This window comes from Perca fluviatilis, chromosome 1 (assembly GCF_010015445.1).
Source record: "Perca fluviatilis chromosome 1, GENO_Pfluv_1.0, whole genome shotgun sequence".
Taxonomy (NCBI): domain Eukaryota; kingdom Metazoa; phylum Chordata; class Actinopteri; order Perciformes; family Percidae; genus Perca; species Perca fluviatilis.
Window position 1 is genome coordinate 17656582 of NC_053112.1, and position 20042 is coordinate 17676623.

At 43.0% G+C, this 20042-nt stretch overlaps 1 protein-coding gene across 1 annotated transcript; it reads right to left on the reverse strand.

Annotated features, from left to right (window-relative positions):
* Window positions 1-565: 565 nt before the first annotated feature.
* On the reverse strand, window positions 566-19621 carry LOC120569316 (lysyl oxidase homolog 4-like). The gene is made up of 15 exons (XM_039817168.1): window positions 19546-19621; window positions 18361-18629; window positions 17638-18257; window positions 16782-16993; window positions 10801-10839; window positions 10474-10681; window positions 9708-9888; window positions 8024-8178; window positions 7761-7928; window positions 7054-7216; window positions 5914-6157; window positions 4609-4724; window positions 4091-4227; window positions 1610-1721; window positions 566-1511 (listed from the first exon to the last, which is right to left on the reverse strand). Exons 2-15 carry the CDS (start codon window positions 18626-18628, stop codon window positions 1441-1443), a joined length of 2694 nt encoding a protein of 897 aa, XP_039673102.1. The 5' UTR covers window position 18629; window positions 19546-19621; the 3' UTR covers window positions 566-1440.
* Window positions 19622-20042: the final 421 nt, after the last annotated feature.

Genomic DNA, 20042 nt, shown 5'->3' on the forward strand with positions numbered 1-20042 from the left:
TAAAATTTCTATCATTCTTTTTGAACTTTGTATAACTAATTTGATTTTAATTTGTTCTTTTACTTATAGAAAGTGAAAATTATATTCTTCAACTCATAAAATGGTAAAATAAGACCAAAGTAAGCGACTTATTAAAAGTATAGCCTATGTAATGTGACAATGGGCAGCTGTGAGAGTTTCCACAGTGTATGTGTTCATCAGTGGGAATGAGGTTGGAAACAATCATAAAATACGGGTTAGCTCAGGCTCCCTGGGAAAGGATGGGAAACCCAGGCGTTGTTGAAGCTTTAATCTTTTTACAGGAGATCTTTTATTTTTATTTTTTTTTATCTGCTGAAGGAAGCAAAGGAGTCTACATGCTATTGTGATGAGACAATCGAAATTTGCATAAGGCACTGTATAACCTGCTTGCTGCTGTTAGGGGTAACTTGTCCTTTTGTTATTTATCTTTCCTATATAGTCAGTTAAAGTTATCGTATTCCCTACATCTTCTGCAGAAACTAACATTACCCATTATCTTTGTTCTGCATTAGAAAACTCTGCAGTCAAATAACAATGCCTCAAATAACCATAGTTTGTCAATTTGACGTTTATTCTTTAACTACCATTACCAAGTACTGTTAAAGGCGCAATACCGTGGTACAACCACATCTCATCTGATGTTTCCGATGCTGAACAGGTGAAAAACAAACAAGTGAAAATATTTGTCATCATAAAATAAACAATACATAACACAGCCACACAGGGACAAGGTTCAACTCAAAAGTACATTAAATTTCTGCATAAATTAGAGATCTAAAGAACAATATTCCAGAGAGGTAATATAAAACTGTACATGACAATACATTTGCAATACATTACAATATTTATTCAAAAGGCAAAATAGCACCATGAAATAAAAAAAACAATTCTCATTCAAACCAAAAACCACACAGTTGTAACAGTAAATACTGCATTAGTAATGTCAACAGTGAAAGCACAGGAAGCATGTACAGAGTTTTGTAGACAGTCTGTTACCTGGGTTGATTTTATATGAACGACAGCCTGGTGGTGTACTGTAAGATTAAAGGATGTGTTGGTCTCATTGTGCCTTCATGTCATTACTTTCTTAACTGTGGTTAAGTTTTGATCAAGGGAATTACATTTGTTACAAAAGTCAGGACACACTTTTAAAATTGTGAGCTACTCTATGTTTTATCATGGTGACATGATGCTTGTGATGGTTTACTTTAGTCTTTTTCTGTCAGGTTACGGGATCCTAATTAGTCATTTTGCATGAAGTCCCTCCCATACCATCCCAGTTTCCCACCCTCCTCCCTCTGACCCTCTTCTTTCTATCTACTGGCATGTCATTGTCATTCAACCTCTTTCCCCTGACATGTTGAGGTGTGGTGAAAAGTTGTACAGTTGTTCTGTCCTTAAATCTGCGTGTTCCTTAATTCACAGGAAGTTGTTGGAGATCTGACGTTGGTGGTCAAACAAGTCCTCCACCTCGGCGCTGTAAGCATCACCTGATGAAAAAAGACAAAAAGAAGAGAAGTGGAATACACAGCAACAAGGATGTATTGAGATGTAAAAATGTACTAAAAAAAAGGTCTTCCCACTCTACCTGCATGGCATCCAAACATGTAAACTCGTTCTCCATCATACTTGCACCGACAGCGCATCACGTTGTTTTGGAAATCAGATTCGGCCATGTCTAAGGTAGGGTTGACCTCCACCTGTAAGAGTAAATAGACTAGAGATAAGATGCTGCAAGATTCAAGTCCGTATTCCTCCTCACAGTTAAGTACAGTACCTTTCTGATCAAACAGAATTGATTAAAGGACGACTTTGAACCGACGATATGCAAAGCCTGCTCAATATATGTATAATGGAAATGTATCCAGACTCTAGTGCGGTTCTTTTGCTATATATGGCCCAGGCAATTGAACCACTCTCACAAGTAGTTATAGCTTCAAAGATGGGCTTGTGTCTTGTATTTCCCTGTACGCATACTATATTTTGTTTTATTTGTTGAAAGTCTCCTTTAAGCATATACTTATGATTTCTTTTTCAATTTGAAATTATTGGTCAAAATCCAAACAAATGCCCCTTAATACTGCAGGCAAAAATATCCGTAAAAGCATATTAACCATTTACTTTTCAGTTTTTCAAGAATCGGTTTAGGAATTGGAATTGTTTTTAAAAGTACCGGTTCGGCATCGGAATCGTAAAAATCCAAACGATACCCAACCGTATTCACTAGTTGCCTGACAAAGTACCTTTCTGTCTAGATCAGGAACACTGCAAGGAGTGTTTTTTAATAAAGGGAACAAGTGAGAAGTAACTTTACTTTAGACAGTTAAGAATCAACTGAGAAGCCACGGGATTATTGTTCTACTCGTTTCTATACAGCTCATGATGTACACGTAAATTAGGGGTTCAAGCGATGCATGACATCACTTTCCACTGTTATCTCCGTGCAGGAAAAAAAGTGCCAGAGATCAGATGACAATTTTGGGTTTAGATTTAAGTAGCAGCCTATCATTAGGCTGTAGCCATGGTTGGTTGCCATGGTTTATTGTTTTCCACCCTGTCTGCCTGCCGGCCATATATAAGAAAAGCACACAAATGAATTTTCCTGATGCACACATCAAACAGATAACCTGACCACATATTCAACAAAGCAACCCAGTTTCATTTTTTTAAGTACAGTATAAATTTTGTGGTTCCAATTATATTTACAGGCAAAGATTTAAGATGTCAAATATTCATAAATATGATTCTTTTCATTACATTTTAAGCCAAATTTGGTGTTAAGAACATCATATATATACATACACACACACACACACATATATATATATATATATATATATATATATATATTTTTTTATTGCATGTTAGAGCAGCCAATGAATTCAGCACACATGTCCCAATGTAAAACACCATATTTACTGGCAGTTGATTCCCTCCTAAAAGATCTTGTAATAATGTGAAACAAAGGGCCCACAGCCTGTTTTACAGAACAATGAAGGGTTGTCACTGTCATGTAAAAGGCTATGAGGTTGTGCAGCTGATTTTTAAATGACGGAGCAATCAGGAGCAATCAAGCGGAGGTGGACGTGACTCATCGGTTTTAATGTATGGTCCTAAAAAAGGCTGCCACCCTGCGATTCTTGGCGAAGACTCAAAGAAACACCCAGTTGCATAAAAGAGGAGCAAGCATCTGCACCCTCCCTCCATCTCTTACTTCTTACACAAATTTATGAGCAGCTCAACTACTGTTGAACCACGATCCCGACCACAAACTTTGCTGCTGGGTCCCATCGTCGTGGCAACAGTGGATCTCTGCTTTATGACATGCATGTGGTTTTATCTCTCAAGACCACTCCTGCATGTAATTTACCCCCAAGTCTACACATGCACACGCGAGTCACACATACACATCTAGATTTTACCTAAACACTCCAAAAATAATTGGAAACTGTAAACATCATCACTTTGCTGCCACTAAGCTGCCATGAAAAAAATAGAACAAATGACAGAGAGGGAGGACAGATGAGTAGGTCACCATAGCCGATTGGATGTCTAGAACAAACTTCGCTTTTAAACAAAAAACTAAATGTAAAGTGCTGACAGAGCTGTTCCACCACCAATAAGCCTGCACGTTCTGAAACGGTGGACTAATAGCAGGTCTACTTTCTATATACATCCAGACTAAATTCCCTTTCCTTAAATACCCACACACACCCTTAAAACTGCCAACATGCTGTACACCTGAATGGTACACCAGCCAAGAGCCATTTAGCTCAAATTATAGTCTTTTATCACAGCTTCTATCTCATGTGTGCCTTCAGATGTTGAAACTCTGCTCTGTTTTTTTTCTTTTTTCTTCTCTCACTTTAATGCCTAAGAGGTTGCTTAAGCTACCAACTATGATGGATTTCACCATGAAGATTGAAAGGTGGATTATTCTTTTCCTCAGCATTTTTATTCGACTAACAATTTCACAATCAACTTTATGGACAGCTGAGCGGACTGCGCGATAAAATGAGGGGATACTTAACTAGAGTAACTTTTTGTTGTAATAAACAAGCTTCCTAACCTGGAAGATGTATTCGCCAGGCCGTATGTCTGTGATGTCGACCCACTGGCAGTCAATATCGTGGCGGTAGGTGTCCCAGCAGCCAACTGAAATACCCTGCTGTCCCATGTTATAGCAAGCATACCGCTTATGGATACCTGGTAGAAAGAAAAAAACAGTTGGAAACACATGAGGTGAGATAAAAAGGGGAGACTATGATGTGTAAATCTTCTTCGCTGTCATTTACTGTGGATTTGAATTTCTAAAACCAGCCTGAAATTATAGCAAAAATGATTTAAAAACCCAACTCTTTTTTTGGGGACTGTCAAATGAATAGAAAGGATCTGAGCTGCATAAAGCTGTCTGGGCTTTGTGAAGCCAAGATCAATTTAGGCTTGGCCTCTGATCTTACAGCCTGCCGCTTGGCTTTGAATGCTCATTATGGGATTACAGCGTTACACTTTTAGGTTTTCTTGACTCTCTTGTTTGTTCCCTCGAGAAGCAGATTTATTTGACATTAATCTGTAGTCATGTCGTACCTTCAGGGCAGTAGGTGTCCTCCAGACAGAAGCTGGCCTTGTGACCCTCCGCCACCTTGGTCCCATTGAGCGTCAGCAGGTCATAATGGGTGAACACCTCAATGCTGTGGTAGTGCCTGAAAATGGGATCAGGATGACCTAATTAATATGCGATGACAGTCAAGAAAACTTGTGGCTCAGTGGTTAGCACTGATACCTCACAGCAAGTAGGCACTGCAGGGTTCAATTCCCGGTTTGGGCAGGTCCTTTCTGTGTAGACTTTGCATGTTCTTTTCGGGTGTGCGTGGGTTTCCTCCCACCATGAAGACGTGCATCCTAGGTAACTACAGTAGGACTACAGTTGAAAATTAGCAGGCTGGCTAACACTGGCACATTTACAGAAATGTTGATTAATATGCATTGTCCTCATGAATAAATCAATCTTAAATGAGAGAATGCTGTCAAAGAGACAGAGAAATATCTCCCTGTATTTGTTGCTGTTTTTGTTCACACCTGCCATCCTCCTGTGGAAAAAACAACAACAACAACCCTGAGGTTTATTTGAAATATAGCAGCCATAAATCCTGGCACGTTGTTACGAAGGCGTCAAACAGACACGGCCAACAATTGTTAAAACACAGAGTGGGCACATACATATCGGTTTGGTGGTGCTTGTTCTCTCATTACAAAACCGTTCCCAGAACAGTCTGTACTAAAAGTCAAACCATGTGTTTGCTGGTTGGGGAGGTAGCGATTGGATTGCTGAGCTGTGCCTCTCGTTTTGGGACACAAAACCACAACCGCTGAGATAAGAGGCCAGGCTGCAGTCACGGCTCTGACTGTAACAACTGGGCGGCCAGTGAGGAGGATGTTTATTGTAAACATCATTTTGGAGGATAAAAGATTGTGTTTATTGTGCTAAATAACATGCTTTTATATGTGTTTGGTTATTTATAGTCCAGATCTTACATCCATCATTTGCTGCAGTCATTACATTTAGTTTTTTAACCTCTGGTAGCATTGTTCAACATTGTTCTTTCTAAAAGACTTATGTTTTCTCACGCCACCTCATAATGATGCCCAGTCCTGTGCCACAGAAGAAGGTTATGCGGCTTCATTTCATTTCCAACCAAACCCTGCAGCAGCTACAATCACCATATAGTCACTCCCTATCTGGCTGAAGGCGTAAAATGAGCAGCTGTTGGTCCAAATGAAAACCTGAAAGCTCCTCTAAGTGACACAGTGACTTGAAGCAAACACTGTAAATGTTAAAGAGGAGGGTGTAAATGTCTGGTTAGGGTCAAGTGGTCTCCCCCCCAGTCTTACCTATGACACTGGTGCCATGTCCAACTTTCTCTGGTGGCTCGGGGTCGGAAGTCGGCGCGGCCCATGTTCATGATACGGGAGGAGAAGCGCAGCAGGCGGCGGTGTCCGTAGGGCCAGTTCATCCTGGCGGCAGAGGAAGACAGGCAGTTCTCCTCATTAGCGCAGGACAGCAGGTGGAGGGGTCGGTCCTCCAGGTAGGCTGTCTCCTGGACGAGCTGAGCATCCAGGACAAGGTCAGGAGCGGCTGCAGGGGCCAAGGGTCAGAGTTTCATTAAAAGAGAACTCTACCGATTTAGAATTGCATTCCCATGACATTGTGAGACAGTTAGAAAAAAACATATCTTTTTGTTCTACGCGATTTTCTTCCTTGTCAAAACCTGACGCCTACATTACCCACAATGCAACTCAACTGCCGACAGTTCAGTCAAACGCTGAGATTCATTTACCTCAGAAGTCAGAAGTCAGAGCCAGGAATGATGTCACAACAGCCAAAAAAACTATATTTCACAGTGGGGTTTGCTCCAGTGTTAGCAATATCAGTGGATAACTACAAATTACGCTGTATTTTGTGAACCGGGTCAACATGTCCACAGATAAAAGTTGGACAGTGTACGACTGATTCAATGAGACACAAATAAGACAGAAGTGCTAATAAACGTACAGTTTTCCCTACTGTTGATACGCAGGGCGCTCTCCTGACTTTCCAAGTAGGAAATCCAACTTCAGGGGTCGTTCCAGTTGAAATTTTCAACTGGGATCTTGGAAATTCCAACTTCCCAGTTCAAATGGACACCAAAAGATACAGGTGTGTTATGCTAGTAGCGGCTAATGTAGCCTCAAGCCACTAGTCTCAGGCGGATTTGAGGAGCTACAGAGGTCTGGTAAGTTCACTTCTTTCTAACTCCACACCACACCCCAAGATTTTTTTTTTTATTAATTCAAGACTTGTCTTCTTAAGCCTCAAACGAAATCCTAAATTTCGTACAGGCCCCCCAGGATTTACAAAAGGCTTTATACACCTTTTTTCACAGAGCAGTACCCCCCCAAGACTTTGATGTGTCGGATCTGTCGAGTTCCCCTTTAACAAACATTGCACAACAAATACAAATGTGTCTCTGTGGTTGTTGGTTTTGGGCTCACTTTCTACACATGTGACTCCTGCAGCTCTGCCATCTCCTCCTCTGGGACAGTACACATTTGTGTTTCTGCGACACTGCTGGACAGACATCTCAGTGCCGATACAGTGCGTTCCACTCAAAACCACCTCACCAGCATCTGAAGAACCAGGCCAGTACCAGGTCTCCTGTACAGAGACACAAGAAGAGAACAAATTCACACACAAAATCATTAGATTTGTGCATTTGTGTTAAAAACGTCTGGATTTGTAAAACAAAAAAATGTCAGAGCTGAAGTCTGCTATAAACAAAGAACCCCCTTTTTTTATAGGAGCTATCAGTACACATCACATTTTCCACTCTTTTTCACAATTTTAAAACTGCCTGTTAAATGTTCCCAGAAGCCCCCCACATAACACACTCACGCTGCCCTTTCCATGCACAGGTCTATTTTCAGTCTGTTTGCTCTGTGAATTTATCCAGATTTCTCTTCGCCTCACTTTCCCTCTTTTATTTTCGGTGCGCTGGAAGTGGACGTTTGAAAAGCCTGTAATTACCTCAGGCCTCGGTAATAACACAGCACAGACTAACAAACAAGGAGGATGGAGAGAGGGGAGAGAGAGAAAGAGAGAGCAAGAGAAGGAAATATAGGAGCACAGAACAAAAGCTTAGAGACGAAAGAGGAGAATGATGCAGAAAATTGCATACAACATGATCTATTCTGTTGTTCACCTGATGAGCACTTGAAGCAAAGCCCAAACCCAGCTGTCGACAGACCACCATGGCCTCGTTGATGCCCCAGTTCTCACTGCAGATGGAGCCCCAACGCCTCACCCCTCCGGCCTCCATCAGCACCTCCACACGGCCCTCTGATGGTTCTCTGCCTCCTGCCAGACGCACCTGAAGGTTATGGGAGGAGAAAGTGTTTTCTTGTCAGTCCGTGAATACCGCTTAATGCCTGTCCGCATAAATGCATGCATTTGTGTGTTTCTCACCGTGGCCTGCATGCCAGTGTTGGGAACGTTGCAGCGGACCGCTACATCCTGGTTGTGTTTGCAGCTGTAAAGCGGCACCTGTCTGTAGGTACACTCTGTAATCGACTTCTCCCTGCCTGTACACTGCACGCTGTTCATGTGGATGGGGCCGGTACCTACAGGAGAATCGCGTGGAGTTGATTGATTCACATGTGTTATTACGAACCACGTGCAAAAAGACAGGCTCACACACACACACACACACACACACACACACACACACACACACACACACACACACACACACACACACACACAAACACACACACACACACACACACACACACACACACACACAACACACAAAAAGGCGCTCTGCAGCCACAGATGTCCACAGAGAGGAATTAAAAGCCCAGACATGAACGGGACCTCTGATGTGGCTCTGAAACTGAGCTTAGCCAGAGAGCTTTTTGTCTAAATTACTGTACACTCTGTACTGGATACTGCCCACCAGGGCCATGCTTTATAAACCAAAATAGATACCAAAACGGAGGAAAATCTTTGAACACATCTATGTTGGCGTAGGTGTGTGAGGCCTAGGCTAAAGCCCTATAATTTGGCCTTAAATAGCTGATGATGTCAAGTCTGTCTCTTTGAGTTGCTCTCCTCTAACTGTGCTACCGATGAGCCTTCACGTCGCTCTTGCAACACACAGATCCATCTCTTACATATTTTCACACGACTCTGGTAAACTGGCCTAAGACATTAAAAGCCACAGTGCTCCATTTTGACATTTAACCATGTTCATTATTCAGACATAACTGCACCATAGCACCTACTTTAATAGAGTCCTAAAGCACTCAAATAAATTGCCACGAATGACTTCATTAAGTAAAGCAGAGAGAAGGAAATGCAGCCACCATTATAGGACATGCTATGTGCTCATTTGGGCAGAAAGATAATGGGAGGAAATGAATGTGATTACAGAGTTACTGCAGAGGTGCGGCAACAAAAAGGACAATAACTGAGTGTGTGAAAGTGGGGTCTATTTCCTAGGAAAATGTTTAACTCTATTATTGCTGGAGAACTTAGCCGCTATACTCTCATGCCCACAACAAAAGCAGTGCCAAAGTAATCACAGTCTTTCTGAACGTTTGGTCCTGCTCAGCGCTGATTGCCTGACATCCTGGTTTCAAAGCTGTGCTAACTCTTCACACACGGCAGGTTTATTTTGACAACAACAAATGCCATTGTTTTGGTCGCTGGAACCTCCGAGCATAGTTTACACTCGTATAATTGGTCATGGGTAGAGTTCCTCAACAATCAGCTTCTGCGATAGAAGTAGAAGTCAGGCTGTAAACAATTTCTCTGGGTTTATTTGTCTGCTCTGGTTCTTGGAGTGCTGCGTTTAGCAACACAAATTCAGGCTGAGAAGTGTTTAGTCTAATGACTCACTGAGCACAACACTGATTCAAAGTCAGTACCCTTAAACACAATAGTGGTCATCAGATCTGTAGCTGGGACTCTATGATTTTATGATTCTGCTCACTATGGGACAAAATGACAAAGACCCAGTTATAGTTTTGTTTAAAAAAACAATCGTTTCCCACCATGACCTCACTAGGCATGGTGAGGAAATGCATTACTGGAAAGCACCAAAATGACTTGGGTATGTGTGTGGCTACGTTTATGTGTCCTATCTTACCCTGTCCCAGGTGAGCTTTGGTGAGCGCCTCTTTGGCCGTCCCAAAGCCCAGCTCTCTGCAGACCACGCTGGCTGCAGCCATGTCCCACAGGTGGTCACACACGGTACCCCACTTCCCCTCCCTCAGCACCTCAACACGGCCCTCCCCGAGCCGGGGCCCCGCCTTGAGGCGCACAACGGGCTGAAATGAAAAAGGAAGAGTTTAGATGCAAAATGGAAGTTTGTGAAGTGATTTAGAAATCTTATACTTGTAGAGCCTGTCTGGGTCTGGATGCTCATAGCTACATTTTCAGATTTGACGGTTAGACTGCCTAATAAACTAGATTTCAGCCTGATCAGGATATTTGGGCCACTTCTTTGGCTAGACTGAAGACAAAAGATGACTTTCTCTACACAGTCCAATGAACTGCCTTAGGAAGAGAATATCAAAGTATCAAAGTTATCATTTTAAAAGGAATAGTTTTGACAAATACACTTATTCACCTACTTGCTAATAGGTAATTGAGAAAATCGAACCCACACCCAGGAGAGAGAGTGGTATCAATCTTGTCATCTTAACACTCGACATGAAAGCGATTAAGCATTTACCAAAATGGAAATAAGCGAATCAACTGGCTGTAGCTTCAGATTTAGCAAACAGACAAGAGAGTGGTATTGATGTGGGCAACAAAACAAATAAGAACATGCAATATGAAATATCAAATCAAAAAAACTATTCCATGATTTTTCATAATCTATTCTTTCCAACTTCCACCTCCGCACTGACCGTCACGGCGGGCGGTGCAGGTGCTCTGCCATAACGTGTGAACTGGGACCCAGGGACACAGCGGACCACAGCGTGCATGCCATCGCGGCACGGGACATCACTCCTGGGGAGGGACAGCTGGGCCTGGCACTGTGAAAGAGAGACCTCCCTGCCGTGACACTGCACCTTCTCCACCCAGTAGGCCTTCTTACTGATCTGCGTCCTCAGCCTGCAAGGGGAAAAAATGGAGGAGGCAGAGAAAGCAGAGAGAGACATGAGAGGTATATTTATTGCTAATGAACTTTAAAACCCAAGTTATATCCTTCAAAAAGCATATGTTGATTTTACCTGGAGGAGGGATCAGCTAACTTGGAGTCCCACAGTTTCCTGAAAGAGAGAGAACATCACTCTCTTGAGTTATAACTGTGCTTCTTTACATCCAGTAGACTAAACAACCAGCTGTCCTATACACTCCCACGGTCTGCTGCTCATGTGCCCAATCTCATCTTTCCTCTTCAATCTTCCTTAACATGTCTATACTCTTCCATTCTGTCTATCAAACCTTCAATAAACAAACTGAAAGCTATGAAGGAGACACAACATGCTGGGAAGGGCGTGTGTGTGTGTGTGTGTTTGGATAAACATAGCCCTTATGTAAGCGACAGGGAGGGAAAAAGAGAGAGGGAGATTTACAATAACAGATCACATAACTCCCTCGTTCCTCTCAAACCACCACCTTCTTGTCATTACTTTTTTAGATCTTCCATTTCTACATTCAGGAGTATTTCTGTTTCAGTGTTTGTCTATATGTCTACAGTGGATGTCTGGTTTGGGGCATCCATGTGGAAAAAAATATGAATAAGCCACTATACATTAATCCCTTTTGAGAAGCCTTATTGAGGTCTGCCAACTCCAACAGGGGTTTCTAAACTGTGTCTGGCTGGGTATGGGTATTACCTGAAACTAGAGTCAAAATCTAAAGGGAAACAGTGTGTATACACAAAATGGGGCCCTCTACGCCTGGGCACACACACACACACACACACACACACACACACACACACACACACAATGATAAAACCTAAAAAAGTGAAGAAAAAAAAGTGATAATTCAATAAAAAGAATGATTCACACACCAGGCTGAGTCTGGGAAGTGTCCCTCTGTGACACACACACACACACACACACACACACACACACTAGAGCTAGAGCTGACCACTTGCATCGGCCAGTGTGACCACAGACAGGTGCAGCGTGACTGACGCCCTTCATGAATGTGCAAATCTGAGTCACAACACCAAGTATAGACAGGAGGAGAGTTTACTGTACAACCAGATTCATGATGCAATTAAATATTTGGCTACCTAAAACGGGATATGTTTCCTCCCCAGGAGAACCCCAGTATCCCGGTAATCTACATGGGTTATTATGCACAGTACCAATATTAGATGAGAAATGTGTTTGAGGCCGGAGGGGCCTAGAAGGAAACCCACAATAAAAACCCCGAGCCAGACAAACTACTGTATGGAACAAAATATCTGGCTACTCTTTACTCTGCTCGGAGTTACTAGTTTCAAGCTACTATTTAGTTCACATTAGATAAAATATTGCAGAGAGTACAGCATCTATCTTTCTTTCTCTGTTCTTTACTTCTTTATCATCTTTCTGGTCTTTCTTTCAATCCCCCATCTTTCCCTCTTTTCTAATTTTTTCTCCTGACTTTGCTTATTTTTTTTTCTCTGTCATTCTTTCCTACCTTCCTTCCTTTCTTCCTTCCTTCTGTTGCCCTTCCTTTTTTCCGTGTTTATCTGGTCTGAAAACATGAACATCCTTAAAACTAGAGATATCCCCTCTGCAAGGGAACAGGGCACATACAATGGTATATATAAAATAACAGAATGGATGTAGAAGGGTAGATATCTCTATATGTTGATGAGAAGGGACGGATGATATGGCTTTGTTGTGCATTGCAAGTATGTATATGTATTTGTGAGTTGTGTGTGATGGTGTGTATTTCCTTGTGTCTATCTGTGTGTGTCTGCACAGTTTAAAATGTTTTATAACTTGGTAGTAAATATAAGAGACAGACTGTAAGGGGGTGTTAGTTCATGGTTTTGAGGAGAGGGAGAATGGGGGGGGGGGGGGGTGCTACCCATATAATTGCCTGCTCTGCTTGGCAGTGTCTGCTGTGCGGTCGAGCAGTAGCATGTTGGTTCACACACACCAGACATGGAAATATGCACGTACATATCAACTTTCCCTGCCTTGCCTCTCTAAAACAAAGCTCTTTAAAAACCCCAGCGTTGTTACCCGACGTTATGACTGCATGCTGGGAAACAAGGAGAGAGTGATGTAAGTCTCTGTGAACTGGGCAACTTTTATGAGCATCGCAGGACAGAACTTCACAGGACAAGGGAAAGCATGTTCTTTTGGTTTTCACTTAAGACACATTTCAGTTGTCCCGCTCAGAGCTAAAAGCACGGTGGATGTTGCTCTTTGTTAGGTCGAAACACAAGTTGGAGCTGAGTTGAGGCTCTTACAAGGAGATTTTAAGGAAGGGTAGTGAACCACAGCATCAAGCCTCGGGCACAACAAACAGGTTGTGACCGCAGCACTGCTGAATCCTTTTAACCAGAAGAAGACTTTCTTACTTCTCAGGATCTTCAGACCGGTGCCAGTTTTTTTATGCAACTCTGACCACACAATACCATAAGCCATGTTGGAGAGAGGATCTGACTGTCAGGATAGCAGAGATAACCTGTTATTATACTGCCTGAATGCAAAGCTGCCTGACTGGCTCACTCAGGAGACAGCAGGTTGCCACACAGGCTCCACGACAGCTTCTAGACAGTCCCATCAACCTCCATGTTACAGAAACCTTAAAGGGGTCATAATGATGTACTTTCCATGAAATGTGGGTTTTAGCATAATTGCATACAAAGTATTTAAAAAAAAAAAAAAGCTGAGGACGGGAGAAGGAACAAGGGGTTAAAGTAAATTAGAAGAACTGAAGTTACTGTCAGCCTCAAAGAGAGTGTGGATGTGATGAAACAAGGGAGCTGGAAAACAGATTTAGCGCTTGCCTTTTGTAAGCACAGCAAAGTGGGGGAGTATTTAAACAGCAGTAAAAATGCGCTGAGCAACTTAACAGGCAGAGACAAAGGCAGTCACATCAAAAACACCAAAAAAAACAACCACATGGCCAGAGAGGGAAGTGCTGACACAGCAAAGAGTGTGCAGCAGGTTCAGTCAAGAGAATATTCTAGTAGATCTCTCAGACCATAATTACAGCTGTTCCAGTGGACACAAACCCCAAGGAAGAGCAGGCATGGACCACTGCCAGCATAGTGGGTAGCACCAGGAAGATGTGATGTGACTTATGCTTGGATCAATATAAACAAGAGTCTACAGTCACGCTAGCGTCTCTGGGCAGCTCTCTTAACGGGTATTTGGTCATACACCAAAGTATTGGATAAATTGAATTTTTTTACCTGATGGTGGTGCTAGATGAAGAGTTAAGGGATCATTCAAGTTATTACAATTCATCCTGAGGGGAACATGAATGTTTTATGGCAATCTATCTAGTAGTTTTTGGAGACATTTCACAAAAAAAACAACAACCAAGATGTCAACCTCATGGTGGCACTTAATAGAAGGTCAGAGGATCACCAATGTCATTAGAATACAGTCTGTGAACCATAAATGTCTGCACCACATTTTATACATTTAGGAGATGTTGAGATATTCCACTGGATGAGTGAAAACTTTGATCATGCTGGTGGCGCTAGAATTATTAAAAATATTGAATTGATGCTCTGGGTAACATGAATGTCTGTGTCAAATTTCATGGCAATCCATCCAATAGTTGTTACGACTAAAAAACATTTTAACCTCCTTTTGCTGCTAAAAGAAAAGTCAAGGAACCACCTAGTGTGCATCATCCTCTGAGGACCATGAATGTTTGCACCAAATGTCATGGCTATCCATCCAATGTTTGTAGGGACATATTTAAGTCTGGACCAAAGTGGTAGACAGGCCGACCAATGTTGCTATTACTAGAACCTTGTGAGACCGTCCTAATCTCGCGAGCTCCAGTTTTCCACTCGCAGATCAGTCTGGCATCTTGAGATAGAGAAAATTTGGAGCCGTTCGCCAAACGACCGACCAATCAGCGTTGGTTTTGAGGCGGGTTTAGGTGTGACGCAACAAGAAGCGACTGTTCAGTCTAAACAACATGGCAGCTTCCACGGATGAGATGAGCGTAGCTAGCGCGCAAGTTAAATTAGAAAGTATTCCTTCATTGAAAGAAGAGCAAAAAAACGGCACTGGATGTTTTTGCTCTTCTCCCGACTGGTTTCGGCAAGAGTTTGATCTGATTGGTTGATTTGGCCCGTCTATCACCAACATACGTGGTGATAGCTAACCAGTATTTTCGCCCCTTCCCAAAAGTTCTCCAACAGAAAGTTCCCAGATGGATATGCCAAGCAAATGCGAAACAATCCATCTGGCGGAGTCAGGTTGGAGCCACGCTGCTTGCGTGGCAAAAAAAATGGCTGTTGTCGCTAAATATAAAAATACATCCCAATTTCTACCTCCGGAAACATTTTCAAAAGGACAGCCACCAACATAAGTAACTGCTTCAAAATACGTGGACACATCTCTTCAGATGCCTTAAAAGAGATAAGACACTATAAGAGAGATTTATTCATTGCTAGGCTGTAGCCGTGGTGGTGAACAGGGCAGCTGAGGAGAAGCAGCCCGTGTCCTGCCGCAGAGCAGAGCAGAGCAGGACACAAGGGCTAATTATTGGCGACATGGAGAGACAGATGGTGCAGGGCAGCCCAGCACAGTCGCCCTGCTAGCCAAGCCATAAAAAGACCTCTGTGGGCAGACAGACGGACACACAGAGGGTTGTGTTTGCGTGTGCACGAGCCTGTGTGTGTATTTATATTTGTTTGTATGCGCGCGTGGATTCTGGACATAGTTTATGTAAGGTCTTGTAAGATACTGTGTGACGAGGGTGGAGGCAGGGATGTATTAGCATGTGTGTGTAAGTGAGGTATTGAGGTTTTTCTATGGTATGTGTGTAAGGGCTTTGAAGGTTTGTGTAGGTGCTAAAGCAGGTATTTATGGCTAAAGTTGGAGGGATGAGCTGGATTTATAGAGACAGATTCAGCATAACAACCTGACATTATTAGTTGAGGAAATGATTTGTGTTTGAGGGGACAATAAATAAGTTTAAAAAAAGGTTTTATTTACACAAAGCTGAAGTCTCTTTTCTTTGTATCTAGCCTCTGTATTTGCTTTTGTAACTCAATGGGTTTTCTGTCTGCACCTATGACTGTACTACTGAGTAAAATAGCACATTGTTGTGATTCAACAGCTCCCATGCAGCAACAAACTAACAAACTAACAAACAAAATCATTATTTTGTCTTTGTACAGTAATAGACACCAGGTTTAGACACCTCATCACCATCATTCGCGTTTTCAGTTATATGTCGAACATGTTAGGAAACAGTTGCCTATTTTTACATCTAGCAGATACGGTGCAACATTATGATTCTTTTGGAGTTAATAATCCATCAGATGAATCCCAAGCAAATATGGTTTGGCCTCCACCAACTCCCGAGGGAAACATCTGGCACTTTAGCGGCTAAACGCTCCTCTATGTTCCCCAGTTAGCTGCCATGTCTATCTGCTGTTTGGTGCTGGCTAGATAGTGTACAGAGGGTTTTTAGAGCTAATAATAGTGATAGAGATCAAACTGCCTCTATGCTATATCTACATAAGATAATTGAGGTGCGTCCTCAGACTTTCAGACACTCTCTGACACTCTGCTTTAGAAAGTGCTGCTGCACAGTTTTCCCTGGGGGTTTCTTAATTATATGAGATTACAAACCATGTAAGGGAGGTTTCATGTGAAGACACACATCATGATGATGATGATGATAACCGTGTACTCTGGATCTGACATTAATAACATACTCTCTAAGACTATTTTAAAGGTCTGTGTAAGGGGCCCACTTAGCCAATGGGGCAGACAGGCCTGGCGGACAGCCGGGCTCAGCTAATGCCACAGTGGACATGTCATGCCAAGTGTGGTTTGACTAATGACAGCAGTTGTGGTTAACCTCTACACTACAGGGGGGATGGAACAGCAGTCCAGGCATGGGGCTGCCTAATCCGTGAAGGGATGTGTAGTCCACCGCACCTTTCCATCCCTTTTATAACCACACACACACACACACACCACACACACACACACACACACACACACACACACACACACACACACACACTCGGCCGTGTCCACTCTCGCACACTCACCTGTAGGCGTTTTGGTCAAACACTTCTGCAGCCGGGAATCCTAACATGCCACAGACGACACGGCTGCTGCTGAGGTCCCAGCCCTGGTTACACACATGACGCCACCTCCCAGCATGCTTCACTTCCAGCACTCCCTCCGTCACCAGACCGCCATGGTTGCTGGACAGCACAGGCCGTAGTCGAGCCTCCTCTAAGTGAACCCTATCAGAACCCTGCAAGTTTTTAAGATTGAGAATGGACTGCTTTATCCTAAATAAAGACTGCCACCACAGGATAGATCTTTGTCACACACACTAAAACAGGATACATTTAAGTTAATAAACATGACTTCATCTCTGCTCAAACAACACTTTGTTTAACTAAATATCTGCAGACAGCACACAATGGGGAGAAGAATAACATGATGACATGCTATGTCTCTAATCATCACACTCTTTAATCTTCCACATTACATAGGCAGCAGGAAGGAAACTAACAGAAAACATAGCTTGTTTTATGTGTCATTATACATGTCATGATGATTAAAAAATGGTTGAGAAAGTGTAAACTCTGCAATTTGAAAAGAAAGAAAACTAAACAGAAGTGATAAATGTCTTGCAATTTCCTCTGGTCTGAATTTCTTGCACGTTTGAAGGAAGGCACTGCTGAGCTTCTGGTGGTTGGGTCCTAAACTTAAGGCTGCATAAGAGCTGTATCTGGAGGTCTGGTTTTAGTTTTGTCTCTAATTAGACATGTCCACTAGCCTGTGGCTCCACAGATGACATTTATGTATGGGACTCTGAATAAAGTTATTTTGGGCTACTTCTTTGCAGTGTAGGCTACTGGAGTTTGTGTGTGTCTATGTGTGTGTTTTTACCTGTGTGTAGTGCACATCAGTCTCCAGTTCCAAATCTGGTTCGACATGGTTCCCACTGAGCTGCTGATGCCTGTCACTCCTCCGCTCAGACTGGGGTTGGGACTGCCTGTTCGTCCGTCCCTCTGCCTCTTGTCTCACGGCTGTGTCCTGTCTCTGCCTGTAGGCTGCGCCGTTTGCCAGACGTGAAAGTAGCTGGTGCCCTTGTGGCAGAGCCGGGCTGACCTGCGGGCTTGCTCTGGAACCACCTCGATTCCGTCGCAAGATCTGGATCTCGTGGCCATTTTCTTGCGGGGAGATGATGCTGCGACGGGAAGAAGTTGGGTTGCGATGGAGGGCGATCTCATGGCCTCTCGCAGAAGATGAGGAGATGTGGGCTGGGGGTGGCACAGACTGTGGCAGCGGTGGTGGGTTTCTCTGTCCTGGCTGGTTTGGCTGGTGCCTGGAGGATGAAGGAGCCTCCTCCACGGCGACAGCGGGGGAGCCAGGTATTCTTTCTGGGCTGCAAATGACCCCCAGGTCCTCAGCGTGGGTGCAGTCATTGATTCCCCAACCATTGGAGCGACAGTTAGCAATGGAGAGCTCTGTGCCCGTACAGCGCACATTGTCCAACCAGATCAAACCTAGCAGCAATAAAAGGCAGTAAGTTATTGAATCAAAAGAAATAAAACGTTAGTAGGCCTAGTAGTAAGGTATTCAAAACTAAACGCCATTGGCCGGACATACCTTGACCCTGGCCAAACTTGGCACTGTGTGCCCAGGTCAAGCCGCGTTGGAAGCCCAGCTGACGGCACACCACATTGGCCATATTAAGATCGACCTCGTCGTCACACACTGTGCCCCATGCGCCATTGTAGAACACCTCTACACGTCCCTCGTTGGCATTGCGACGGCCTACGCCTGCCAGACGTACAAGCACCTCCTGGGCAGACACCGGAGGGGGGTAGAGGAGAAGCAGGAGGAGGAGGGTGGACAGGGAGCCGAGGCACAGCATCCTGGTGAACCAAAAAAAAAAAACAGAACGGAGAGATGAGAAGAACTGATGGGAATGGAGGCGTTGTGACGTTAGGTAGGCCTAAGCCAGGAGAAGTAAAACATTGCAGAAAACAGAGAAGATGCATGTAAAGCAGTAGGCCCTAAATATATATGCACATGTTACCACAAAAATCCCAAAAATCACACAAAACCATGGAACTAACATTCCATACCCTGACAAAACATATAATTTGAAACTTCTCCTCTAACCCTAATGGGACAGTCTGCCGTAAAATGAAAGATTGATAGATGTTTTTATCCTTTAAAATAATCAGTCATTTAAAGGACAGTCAGAGACTTGAGAAACATCATGAAAATGTAGCCCTCAGTCAGGACCAGTCAGGGCAAAGGGGGTAATAACCAAAGCTAAAAGTAGCCTTGCAGTCCAGCCAACGGAAACTTTGGCTTTCCACAAACCCTCAAGCTTAGCTGCATGCATTTAGCCAACAGACACAAAAGCAAATAAACACCGTCATAAAAATGTTCTCACACATAAATAAAGCAGCTGGTTAGCGTCCGTGAGAGACGTTTTGGTTAATGAGCAATGATTAATTCATCCTGAGACCACCCCTAAAAACCTTTTCTACTCGAGAGGAAGAAACTGGAGAGATAAGGAGCAAGAGGAGATGAGATCTGGAGGATGAAAGAGACACCTTATACTGAATTCATCCAACCAATTCTGCTTTTGATGTGTCTACATAAACATTTATCAGTACAAACAAATATATGTTTAAGCCAGACTCATGAGGCCTGATTTAAGGAGAGATGAGTGTGGATGAGTTCCGGCAGCTGCAGGAATGAAATCCTGAATAATGGACTGAAGCAAAATGTTAGAGAAAAGTTGAAGTAAAGAGAAAATGCTGAAGTTGAACTTACCTGTTGATCTCAGCCTGGAGTGACAAGGAGAAAGAAGGGAGCGAGCACTGGAGGAAAAGAAGGATGTGATTTTGGTCCTGCTCTCTATTCTCCTCTTCTCCCTCCCTCTTACTTTTTCTGTCACTCCCTCGGATCTGCCACTTCATCCATCCCTCCCATTTTCTTAATTTAAGCAACTTTTTTCTCCTTCACCTCCTCATATTTCTTTCCATCAAAAAACGTCCATCAAAGGAAATTTGACCACAGAAATCAATAAAAACACATAGGAAAGACAATCCAAACTAATAACAAAATAATATATGCACTTTATTTTTTTTCGCTCTCCAGATGTAAAATCAGACTACCAACTTTTTGATGATGTTATAATAATTTGTGCATCCCAACACAGACTTGTCAACACTTGTTTAATCTACTTAAAGTATGTTGCTCAGTTAACCAATCCTCACTGAAACTCTTAAGTTAAAAAAAAATCACTTTCCCCTAACATGTATGAAAAG